General features: G+C 47.0%; 1 protein-coding gene across 18 annotated transcripts in view; it reads right to left on the reverse strand.

Annotated features, from left to right (window-relative positions):
* Gtf2i (general transcription factor IIi) overlaps nucleotides 1-12,577 on the reverse strand; it is a 77,772-nt gene that overhangs the window by 35,612 nt on the left and 29,583 nt on the right. For 4 of the 18 annotated variants that reach the window (XM_076923090.1, XM_076923087.1, XM_076923084.1 and 1 more), the window contains exons 7-11: nucleotides 10,192-10,246; nucleotides 9,566-9,609; nucleotides 6,196-6,273; nucleotides 2,982-3,038; nucleotides 1,178-1,234 (exon numbers count right to left, since the gene is read on the reverse strand). In XM_076923090.1, the coding sequence (XP_076779205.1) occupies nucleotides 1,178-1,234; nucleotides 2,982-3,038; nucleotides 6,196-6,273; nucleotides 9,566-9,609; nucleotides 10,192-10,246 (291 nt within the window). Of the gene's footprint in view, nucleotides 1-1,177; nucleotides 1,235-2,981; nucleotides 3,042-6,195; nucleotides 6,274-9,565; nucleotides 9,610-10,191; nucleotides 10,247-12,577 lie in introns of all 18 variants that reach the window. The other 14 variants (XM_076923089.1, XM_076923086.1, XM_076923083.1 and 11 more) reach the window with 4 other exon arrangements.

A 12,577-nucleotide genomic window follows, 5' to 3' on the forward strand; every position in this document is an offset into this window, starting at 1 on the left:
AACCATGAAGCAGCCTGGGCACTGGATGAACCATACAGGTCCTGTGCAGAGGCCTGAGGACAGCAGGACACCCACCTAAGACCTGCCACAGTGGATCATCAGATCACCTCCCCAAGCCCACCAGTGAGCTCACCACAGAATCAATCACATATGAAGAACATCAAGTATTTCGTTTTATGTTTTATTGTTCTAAGACAGGGTCTCACTATGTAGCCTGGGCTGGCCTGGCACTCACCAAGTAGCCCAGGCTGGCCTCAAACTCATGGGTGATCCTCCTGCCTCAGCCTCCCAAGTGCTGGGATAACAGGTGTGCGCTACCACACCCGGCCAGACCATCAACATTTCTGAGAGAAACGGATTCCTACTAGAAAGCCTACTTACTTCTGCAACTGAGTGTGCAAAGATCAGCCCATGTCTTTGTTAGGATCACCCCTGCCCCACCCCCACTAGAAGGTAAAATGTCAAATTCATCACTTCATACATAAAATGAAACAACGGGTAGAAGAAATGCAAAGTTGCAGGATAAACCCTCACCCCTACCGTGCTCTATAAACAGCAGCTCATGAGTGAAACACAGATTCTAAGGCAAGAGCCAGCCACCTCAGCAGCTCTGTCCTCAGAGCGTGCAGCTCTCTGTGGACTCTTCCAACCACATAGCAGTGAGGGTTCCCACGTGCTGTGCAGTCAGGCCTTCAGCTGAGGACCGGGTGATAAGAAGAGCTCAGGGGCCAGCAGAGCAGCAGCCACACTGAGGTAGCTGTGGGGGTGACGGACGGTGAGAAGATGGAATCTTCTCAGCCACAAAGTGTATCTGTTGTCCTATGAACAAACTGGGGATGGCAGATAGGACACTTTAAACAGAAAACAACCAGGATCATTCTAATCCTAAAATATTGAAAACAAAATCAGAGCTATTTATCCTCAGTGTGCTTCCAACATGGAACACCAACAGGACAACCCGCTCATCCAGCACCGGCAAGAGCATCACTGACTGTGGCAGCCAGGCCCAGCACCTGTGGGCACAGTGAGAGGCACCGGATGCCTCCTCCCTAAAAAGGAAAAGTGTGGGCCATGAAGGCCCACAACACCACCATTTCATCTCCGAAGAGTAGGTGTCAGGGGGTTACCATCTGAAGAGCAACAGATGCAGAAAAATCTAAGTCCCTTCTGTCCTAACCTTCTGCTGGCACTTCCACTTCTGTTCCCTCGTTGCCTTCTGAGGAGTGATGGCTTCCTAAAAAGAAAATGAAGAATATATACTAAACCAGTAAAAAAAAAAAAAAGAAAAAAGAAAAAAGAAAAAAGAAAAAAAAAATCTAACAGTAAAAGAAAAACTAATGACCATACAATTTAATATAATAAAAATACAAAAAGATTTTTTTTTAACTCAGTAATAAAATCAAACAATGTTTTCTAACTCAGAAAAATAACTCTTCTATTTGGAAGCTGAAAACTTTTGAAAGTACAAACATCCAGAACAACACTATGCAGAGCCGGGGCTTTGGTATTGGTCACTGTCGCCACATGCCACCTTGCTGAGGGATGCTGGGATCTGAGAAGCAGTTACAGCCCAGGTACCATGCTCGTCTGCCAATGACTCACAATCAAAGACATCAAGTCACAAAGAAACCCTTCCTTGCCTAGAGACTTAATGTGTGTCAATAAATAAACGAACTCAAGGCTTCCCGTTGTGGAATGTTCCCTCTTTTCCTTCAGCAGAAGCTACATATACTGCTGTCACATAATTTAATCAAAGCTGTACTTTAAATACCTGGAGTTTCAAACACATTTTAGTTGAGGAAATAACTTGCCTGCTTCTGAACATGGGGCATACATCCAGCCTCCCGTCGGGTCAGGCAGCCCGGGAGGACAGTTCATCCTACTACAGCAAGGGCATAGTTCAAAAGCTACCAGCCAAGACGCCAGAGGGCCACTTAGGATCCGGGCACAGCCGCCCCCAAGTGCACCAATCTCTAAATGTCGAGGCTGGGACAAGGAAAAGAGGGAAAACATCTTCATCACCTGCCAGGACATAGGAGTCATGGAGGGGTGCGTGGCAGGTCTCTTTACAACTGTGCTCAGCACACTCCCTCCTGAGGGACTCGTCCAGTGTCAGGGCGCTCTCACGGTCAAGCCGTTGTTGCAGCACTCTGGTCCGCCACGCTGACTCTCTGCAGTGGGCGCTCCCTCAAAGCAAAGGGCAGCACCGTGCGCCTCCTCTACACACCCTTTTCTACCTAACTTTAGCATTTATGGAGCTGTCAATTCTTTGGCTGAGTAATGTCAAAAGAAACAGATGTGAAGCCAAAACACGTGAGAAGGGGGAGTGGCCAGCCGCCTGACAGGAGTGGCGGGCACCGAGTGCAGGCAGGGAAGCCGCTCATGCGCACTACGAACTACGAACCCTCAGTGTCCCTCTGCTCAGGTAAAAATCTACAGACATGAAAGGCACAACTATTCACACTATACAGTAATGCAAAAGAAAATAAACCTCATGAGATCAAAGCCAGAGGGGACAAAGGAAAAGCCACCACTAACAGATATGATCAAGTCTGGGAGCACAGCGCAAAAGTCCCCCCAAGAGTCACTGAGAAGCACAGGGATTTACGAGAGAGAGTTTGCAATCCTTCCCAAAGCTAAGCATCGCCGCGGCCTATCGCTATCCACACTGCTAACCCGACAGTAACAACCTGGCTATGCTGAGAAAGGTATAAAGTGTACTTTACCTTCAATGGGAAAGTGTGTCATGTACCCATTTCGAGATTCATTACTAGATTCACAAAAGGGAAAATTGGTTTTTGAAAAATTTTGCTTGTGAAGTTCAGTTATGTTAAAAAAAAAAAAAAAAAAGGCCAATACATTTTTTTTTCCTTTTCCATTTGGAAAAGTAATATAGTTATAATTATTCAAACAGTCTGTCCAATATAAGGAAACATTAAATACGAACGGGATGTGGGGGAGCACAAGAGGAAAGGCGATACCTTGCACAGCCTTCGAAAGGGGGAGCTTTTCATCAACACCATCAGTGTCAGAAGGGCCTGCTTTGGAATACAAAGATAAGCTTCAAAAGGGATTTCAAAGCACATGTTGGTCATATTAGCGCACATGTGGGTGAGCTGTATGGAATGATGGCCTTTTTAGAAAGAAAAACTGGCAAAACAATGATGTTAGTCAATGGTCTTGGCTGATGGGAAGAGGCGTGTTGGGTGGAGGTATATGCACGAGGTTACTGAGGATGACTGACTGGATGGTATGGAGACCATGGCATGTCTGCAATGGAGGCTCAGAGGGGGTTCAAAGGGTGGCCAATGCTGGCTGCACACGCATGCCTAGTGCTTGCTTCTTCCTTTAAGGGCATTACTTAAGAAAGACACAGAGCTTCCACCTCCCCAGGGCTTTATGAACGACAAACCACCAGGCAGGATCGATGCAGTCCTGGTCCAGAATACTTTTCATTATGCTAACAAGTGTTTCCATTAGTAAAAGTATTTTGAAAACACATGAAAACAGAAGGGGTATTACTTGGGAGAGACAAGGGAGGTTCAGGTATACAAAGGGAAAAGAGACAAAACATAGCCACAGGGTCATGGTCCCAGTATGACACACACACACACACACACACACACACACACACACACACACACACACGGATGAAGATGGTGGAATGAAAGGTCACTGGGAAACATGCAGCGTGGGGACCAAGCACCCCGAAGTCACAGCTCTAGACAACACATTTCACAGTACAAGTTAGACGGAGTGCAGGCTGGCCCACAACTTCTGGTCTTGCTCCCTCCACCTTCAGAGTGCTGAATGCAGGTGTGCTCCACCTCAGCCAGTCTGCCTGGTGCTGGGGATGAGAGCTGGGCTCCCTGCACTAGGTGAGTACCACCCACTGAGCTAAAAAAGCTTTTTGGTAATTAATCAATTTAAAGAAACAAAGCTACCTCTTAACATAAAACACAACCTGTAGTATCAGCCCTCAGAAGAATAAGGAGAAGCCTGAGTTTCAGAAGCTGGGCTCATCATGCCGGGCAGTGGTGGCGCACGCCTTTAATCCCAGCACTTGGGAGGCAGAGGCAGGCGGATTTCTGAGTTTGAGGCCAGCCTGGTCTACAGAGTGAGTTCCAGGACAGCCAGGGCTATAAAGAGAAACCCTGTCTTGAAAAAAACAAAAAAAAAAAAAAAAAGAAGAAGAAGGAGGAGGAGGAAGAGGAAGAGGAGAAAGAGAAGAAGGAGGAAGAAGAGAAAGAGAAGGAGGAGGAGGAGGAGGAGGAGAAGCTGGGCTCCTAACAAAACCACATAGCCATAAGAAAACAAAGCATGTGCCTTGAATAAAACAAAGGATACCTTAAACCAGTGGTTCTGACCTTTCCTAATGCTGCAACCCTTTAACACCATTCCTCATGGTATGGTGACCACTTTGCTACTGTTATGAATTGTCATAAATATCTGTTTTATAGTCTTAGGTGACCCCTGTGAAGGGGTTGTTTGATCCCCAAAGGGGTCACAACCCTAGGGTTGAGAACTGCTATGATTGAAAAGCCTGTAATAGCACATAGGGAATTTCACAAAGATACTGACACACAGTACAAGCAAGGAGCATTTCATAGAGGAGAGGCACTGTGGGGCTGTGGTGTAGCTCAGGCAGGGACACAGCACCTGCCTGCCTGGCAGCTCAAGGCCCTGGGTTCAATCTCCAGAACAAAAATGGGAGTGAGGGAGGGAGGAAGGAAGGAAGGAAGGAAGGAAGGAAGGAAGGAGGGAGGGAGGGAGGGAGGGAAGGAAGATGGAGAAGGGTAGGGAGGGAGGGAAGGAGGGAGGGAGGGAGGGAGGGAGGAAGGGAGGCAGGGAGGGAGGGAGGAAAAAAATGGAAATACCCATAAGGCACTGTTCTACTCGCCTAGGGACTAGCCAGGTGATCTTGCAGCTTAACTAAAGAAACAAGCAGTTCAATGAGGACAGCAAAGGCCAGACTAACTGCTCAGGAGGTGGAGGCAGGAGGATAGAGACTAAAAGTCATCGTGAGCTACAGCAGAAGTTTGAGGCCTGACCCAAGCCAAGCAAACTCGTGTTCTGTGCGAAGACTACACAGTAATGAGAGTCAAGCCTAGGAACGGTGCTGCACGCACGCCTTGGACCCAGCACTCAGGAGGCACAGGTGTGTAGATCTCTGTGACTTCGAGGCCAGCCTGGTCTACACAGAGAGTACCAGGACAGCCAGAGCTACATAATAGAGACCTGTTTCAAAAAACAGCAAATAAAGAAACTGTCACTTTCCTAGTGTGGGTCATGGGAGGGGGAAGACCTTATGCTCACAGCAGGCGATGGAGAAGATGCCAATTTAGAAACTACTAGAAGTGGGGATATTACATGTAGAAGCCCGATCTACCTGTTGACTTTATGTTCACAGGAGCAGGGCACTAGGGACCAAGTCTATCTGCTCTGTAACATTTAACTCTAAAAACATAAAAACAAGCCGTATCTCAGCTTTAAGTGCCAGTAGCACAAAGAATAAACTGTTCAAAACTAACTGCCAACAACATGACAGTGGGCCCAGCGAGACAGGTCAGGGAATAAAGGCACTTGCTGCGAAGCCTCATGAACCAAGTTCGATTCTCAGGAGCGACAGAGTGAAAGGGAAGAACCAACTCCTCGCTGTCCCCCGCCTCCATGCATGTGCACTAGGTTGTGTGGACACCCCTCCCCTGTGTGTGTTTAATGAGTATCACTGACGCTTAGCCGTAAATGTACACAGATATCTGTTCCCTGAAGGACCATAAAAAATTATTCCAGATACTGGTAAAACACTCCATATCCAATAAGGCTTAGGACTTTAAGGAAAATCAAGTCTACCAGGCAAGGGCAATCCGGAACTTTGTGAAAAATTCAAGAAGCAGAGACAGTGAAGTAGCCACTAGAGCGTCTGTCTGTCTGAGAAAAGGTCTCCCTGTATATGTACAGCTCTGGCTGGCCTTGGTCCCCGCAGTGCTAAGAATACAAGCATGTGTTACCACGCCAAGCTGAAATCACTAAGACGACCCAGACGACCGTACAGGTGAAGACGGGCTACGGCTCATGAACTCTCGACTGCCATGGAAACCGGGAACAGGCACCAGGGCAGTCTGTACTTGCTCGGAGGGCCTTAAATGCCACCAGCAAGTGTCAGGAAGAGAGGCTGCATCCAACAGTTGTTACCTTGAATGTTATACTGATAGTAATCGGGGTCTTCTGACTCCTCCTTCACTGTCACAGCGGCCATTTCCAGAGAAATGCCTACAAAACAAGTGACAGTCTCCGGTATGTCACAGCTCCAGGGCACTGTGCAGAGAAACGCTCACACTTTAAAGACTCTGAAAGGGCAAATGGTCATTAGGTGGGTGCGAAAGGAGATCATCTGCATCCCAAACCATGGCACGGTTTCAGCGACTGACAGGCAGGCAAGCAGACAGACAGACAAACAGACCCAACTGACCTGCACAGACTTCACGGGAAAAATCAATCGCCTCTATGAGAAAAGGGAGCAAAGAAATGTGGCTACCTCACCTTGCTCCGTCAGAACAGATGGAGGTCACTTTAAATCAGTGCCCACGGGACAGAGGAACCCTGCTCTCGATGGAGTAAAACTCCGATTCCTGACAGGGACTCCATCACTCAGCAGAGAAGGAAGGTCTTGGACACAGCCACACAAGCTGAGTGATTTATACTCTTACGTCATGACAGGCCGAGGAACAGCCTCACCACCGATCACAGATCAAACGCTAGGAGCCGACATTACAACCCCTCCGGAAGAAACCTAACTGCAAATCTTTACGGACTTTTGGTTAGACAAATATTTTCTAGGTTAAAAAATAATAATAATAAAAAACCCTGTACCTGGTTCAGAGAGATGTACCTTTTAATAATAGCCTCCGGAAAGGGGGCTGAGGGAAGATTAACCACCTGAGCCAGAGGACACCCACAGTCAGAGCCATATTGTCTCAAATAAACAACAAACCACACAGCGGTGGGAGGATGGGGATGGTCCTGTGGAGGAGGGGACAAGAAAAACTCTAATGCTATATGTGCATGAAAAGGCCACAGGGCTAGGGCTGTAGACAGGGATCAGGGGTTGAGAGCATGTACTGCTTGTCCAGAGATCCTGGGTTCAGTACCTCACACCCACCTTAGCAGCTCACAAACGCCTACAACTATAGCTCCAGGGAATTCTGATGCCCTCTTCTGGCCTCAAGAAGCACTATACTGAACTCATAACCATGCATTCACAGAGACATACAAATACACACACTTTTTTTTTTTTGCTTTGAGACAGAGTTTCACTGTAGCACTAGCTATCCTAGAACTTGGGACCAAAATAATGCACCATCATCCAAGCTTTAAAAATTCCTTTATTTGGGGGTTGGAGAGATGGCTCAGTGGTTAAGAGCACTAACTGCTCTTCTGGAAGTCCTGAGTTCAATTCTCAGCAACCACATGGTGGCTCACAACCATCTGTAATGGGGTCCAATGCCTTCTGCTGTGTCTGAAGACAGCTACAGTGTAGTCATGTAAATAAAATAAATAAATCTTTTTTAAAAATTCTTTTATTATATAAACCCATCACCTTGAATGCTAACTTTGAAAATTAAGTTTTAAATAAACCTTTAAAGCCCATGAGACCTCAATACTATATAAAGAACTATAGATAGCTAAGGAATACTGAGATCTGGAGAAACAGTCCTCTCCACTAAAACATAAATACAGCGTAAAACTTTACAGACTGAACAGGCTATATTTAGGAGTGTGTGCGCGTGTATGTGTGTGTGACAACAATGAACAAAGAGGCCATGAAACATGAAGAGAGCATGACGGGATATCTGGAAAGGTTCAGACAGAGGACGGGGAGGGAAGAAATGATATAATTACATTATAACCTCAAAAATAAAAGAAAAATATTAAATTAATTAAGGCAGACAAGGTGGCACACACCTTTAATTCCAGCACTTGGGGAAGGAAAGGCAGGCAGTGCCCTTAGAGTTCAAGGTCAGCCTGGTCCACATAAGGTGTTCCAAAACAACAAGGACTATAATAGAGAAACCCTATAACCAAAAAAAAAAAAAAGGAAAGAAAAAAGAAAGAAAGAAAAAGTAATCATAATTAAAGAATAAAAAATGTTTTAAAATGGGAGCTGGAGAGATGGCTTAGTGGTTAAGAGCACTGGCTGCTCTTCCAGAGGTCCTGAGTTCAATTCCCAGCAACCACATGGTGGCTCACAACCATCTGTAATGTGGTCTGGCATGTAATCACGCTCTTCTGCCATGTAGGCATACATGCAGATAGAACACACATATACATTAATTAAATAAGTCTTTTAAAATACATTTTTAAATCTTTTTTTTTAAAGCCACAACCTTGAAAACATAGAAACTAAAACTTATTGTTTTTTTAAGTTTCAAAGACACCATAAAGACCAAGCACAGGCTATAAGAAACATCTCCAAGACCATATTTCTGACTTATATCCAAAATATAGGCAGAATTTTCAACAACTGGGGAAAAAAACAAACAGTAAGCACAGGTCAGAGAAAAAAATGGGTCTAGGAAGTGACTCCCTAGGTGACACACACAGTACTAGGACTGCAATCTGAACTCCCAGGTCCCGTGTGCGGCTGGCTGGATGTGGTGGTGCGTCTATAAGCCGGCTCTCTAGTGCAGTGAGAGGCAGAGAATTCCTGGGCACTCGCAGGTCTGACAGCCCGGCCTCTGAGTAGCCACGGGCTCGGACCAGCACTTGAGGTTGTTGTCTAATGCCAACAGGCATGCCATGGCAGCCATGTGCCTGGGACACACACACTCTCTCCTGTCCCTCCCTTCTCTCGTCTGTCTGTCTGTCTGTCTGTCTGTCTGTCTGTCTGTCTCTCTCTCTCACACACACACACACACACACACACACACACTAAACAGCTAGCAAGTCCATGAAAGAACTGCTGGGCAGCATCATCTCCCACGAGGAAATGACAATTGAGACCACAACGAGAAAGCTCGAGAGGCAGCTCAGTGGTTAAGAATCTTCGCTACACAATTCTGAGCATCAGAGCTTCTATCTCAGAGCTCACATCACAAATGGACCAAGCCTGCCAATGCCTGCAACCCCAGCTTGGAGGGAAGCAGGGACAAGGGACAGATTACTGAGCTTTCAAGCTAGAGGCCGGATTGTGAGAGAGACCTTGCCTCAAATGAAGGTAGAGAAGAAGACAGTGGATGGCCTCCTCTGGCCTTGGAACAGGAACAGACCCACAACCTCCTCCTACCCCACTGCCACCCCAACATACGAATATACACTTACATACAGGCACGTGCACAACATTAACTAATCATAAACAAATCTTCAGGGCCCCTCCAACAATGAGCAGAAGTGTAGTAACACATGCCTGTAACGGCAACACCAGCAAGGCCGAGGCAGGAGGCCCATTAAGAGGTCAGTCTGTTCAGCATAACAAGACACAATAACTACCAACTCAGACTGTAACCTTCTCAACTAAGGAAAGTGCTTTACTTTTATAATAGAATCTAAGAGTCCTAGTACATACCAGAATCTTCTGTGGGTTCAGTTTTCACTTTGATGGGGCCACAACTGAAAGGAGGAAGAAACGTGGATCATGGGGTGTATCTGGGAGAACCACTTGCACAGTTGTCAACAACTCCCCCGACAGACATCCAGTCTCAACTAACAAGGACCCTCTGCACAAGCACGGAGTGGAAGCCTGTACTCTTGGCACCACATGTCAGCTCAGGAGGCTGGGGCACAAGTGTTCTGAAATGACACTGTCCTGGGCTATACAAAGTAAGGATCTCAAGGCTGGAGAGACGGCTCAGCGGTTAAGAGCACTGACTGCTCTTCCAGAGGTCCTGAGTTCAATTCCCAGCAACCAAATGGTGGCTCACAGCCATCTGTAATGAGATCTGATGTCCTCTTATGGTGTATCTGAAGACAGCTACAGTGTACTCATATAAATAACACACACACACACACACACACACACACACACACACACACGAAGGATCTTTCTTTAAAAAAATAAAATAAAATAAATAAATTTTACACTTTAAAACCAAGTGCTCGGCTGCACCCTGCACTTGTGGATATGTCCCCTGGCATTCTGCTCTTGGTAACTCTGGGACAGGTGCACAACAGTGTTGGGGATGGATGGCTTACCTTCCACCAGGAGACAGCATGGGTCTTTCTGCATCGGCCGTCATCACTCGACCACCTACAAAGCAAATTACAGTCAGCTTCAACGACATTTGTGGTTGTTTCTGTTGGTTTGCTGGTTTGTCTGTTTTTCTAGGTTTTGGTTTTTTGACACAGGGATTCTCTATATATCCTTGGCCGTCCTGGAACTCAGTCTGTAGCCCAGGCTGCCATCGAACTCAAGAGATCCATCCACCTGCCTCCACCAATTGAGTGCTGGGGTTAAAGGCCTGGGCCACTGCATCAGTCATGTCCAACTCCTTTTGTCGCTGTTGGTTTGATTTTGAGATTGGGTCTCACCAAGTAGCCCAGGCTGGCCTTCAGCTGTCGACAATCTCTCACCTCACACAGTGGCAGGACTGCAGGCTCACAATACTATGCCCTGGCTTGTGAGGGATTCAAGGTGGAGTTGGGAAGACCTGGAGACGGAATGTCAGGAGATGTGCAAGCAGAGACAGCCCCAAACTCACGGATCCGGTTTTCATTTCACACACACAAAAAAAGTTTATTTCTGTCAGTGAGCTGACTACAGAAATAAAGCATTTCTCGAGCGGCATAAGGTACAACAGCTGATGTAAATATGATCAGTGGATCTGTCTCGTGTGGAGGCTTTTGTAAGATATGACGACAGAAATGTTCTCAAGTAGATAATGACCAGTCGGCCAACCTGTGGTCCGTTTTAAAATGGTGAGTTATGCTGCAACTATTAAAAGAACTGTCTTGCCAGGCTTGGAGGCATACAAGGAACCCAGGCATTTCAGGATACTGAGACAGTTCAAGGCCAGTCTTGACTACACAGCAAGGCCCTGTCTCACCCTTGCAGAGCCTAGCATGTACAAGCCCCCTGGCCTGCATCACCAGCACTGTGAAGGGGTGCAGGTGAGGTCTAACCTGTAACCAATCTTACACAGCCCTTCCTTTGAGAGCCAAGAATCTACCTAGCCCCAATTTCCCTCACCACAGGAATAAACAAGCACACCTGTGCTCCATCTATATGACAACACGGACGAGAAGCAAGCAGCCTGTGTGGAACACAGGGCAGGTAAGAGCAGGAGGCCTGCTCCGAGTCTAGGAACAGCCAGTCTATAGCCAAAGGCCCAGGCTACCCAGGAAGCAAGACCCTTTAGCTGGTCTTGTTAATGTGTGGGTTCTTCTTCTTTTCTTCCACCCTTACCCCACCCCCATGGTTTAAACCCCTAACACTAGATAGAAGAGAAAGAAGGATAAAGGGGGGAGAGAGATTCCTGAATCTAATTTCTTTCCTTTTGGTTCTTCTTTGAGCACGATGATAACTAACAAACTGTTCACCCCAAGGAACAGCAACCACCCACCTCGCCTGTCAGAGGCTCAGGGCACCTTACTGAGGCAGACTCTCTCCTACTTTTTTCTGCTGGACTGTGCACTCAGGACTAGCTGGCCCTCCAGCTTCCAGATTCGCCTGCTTCTGCCTTCCATTTCACAGCCCTGACATTACAAATGCATACTCCCATATTCAGTCCCAGGGATGGAGTTCGGGTCATCAGGCCTGGCCACACGTGCCTTTTACTTGCTGAGCTGTCTATACCGCTTCTATGACCTTAATCTGAATTTTTGTGTAGCCAGTACTGGCCTCAAATTTGCCATCCTCCTGCTTCAGCTGCGATTCCAGGCCTGTGCCACAACCCTGCTTCTTTATCAGTCTTAAAGAGAACCTACACACTGCTGTCTTCCAAGAATAGTCAGGAATGTTCACCTAACGTGGAGAATGGTCATGGAGGTGACAGTGTTTTCTCCTAATGTGGACCTCAATGTGACATGAACTATGGCCACTGTATTTGGTCTTATTTGTAATTGCCCTAGCTAGACCAAAAGTGACAAAAGGCACACGGCAGGAAGGGAAGAGAGACGCTGCTGTCCCCACCCTCACATTGCCGTGAAGAGAACACAGAAATAGAGTCAGGGTCAGCTGACACCAGCAAAGTTTCCAAGACAACACAGTGAGCGTGCTCCGCACGGATTGCTTCGGGAGCACTGGAGACCTAGATGCAAAGACGAATTTAAGTCTCTACATTCTGTAGGGTGCAAACTCAAAATAGACTGTCACGAGCTGGGCTGGCGGTGGCACACAGTGGAGCATCTGCCTGGCACTGACGCACTGGGCTCCACTCATAGCATCACTGGAAATTAAAGACTAGACACCTAAATCCAGGACAAGTAAGATGAGTGTGTGTGTGTGTGTCCCAAGGCTAGTGATGTCTCCTTCTCTTTCTCTGTATGACAGCACTGTGAGTGGAGGGCAAGCCTTGTGGACTAGATTACCTCCCTGCCCCCAGAAATCAGCTTGCCAGAGAAGAAAGAGATCCAGAACACC

Source organism: Arvicanthis niloticus, chromosome 24 (genome assembly GCF_011762505.2).
Source record: "Arvicanthis niloticus isolate mArvNil1 chromosome 24, mArvNil1.pat.X, whole genome shotgun sequence".
NCBI lineage: Eukaryota > Metazoa > Chordata > Mammalia > Rodentia > Muridae > Arvicanthis > Arvicanthis niloticus.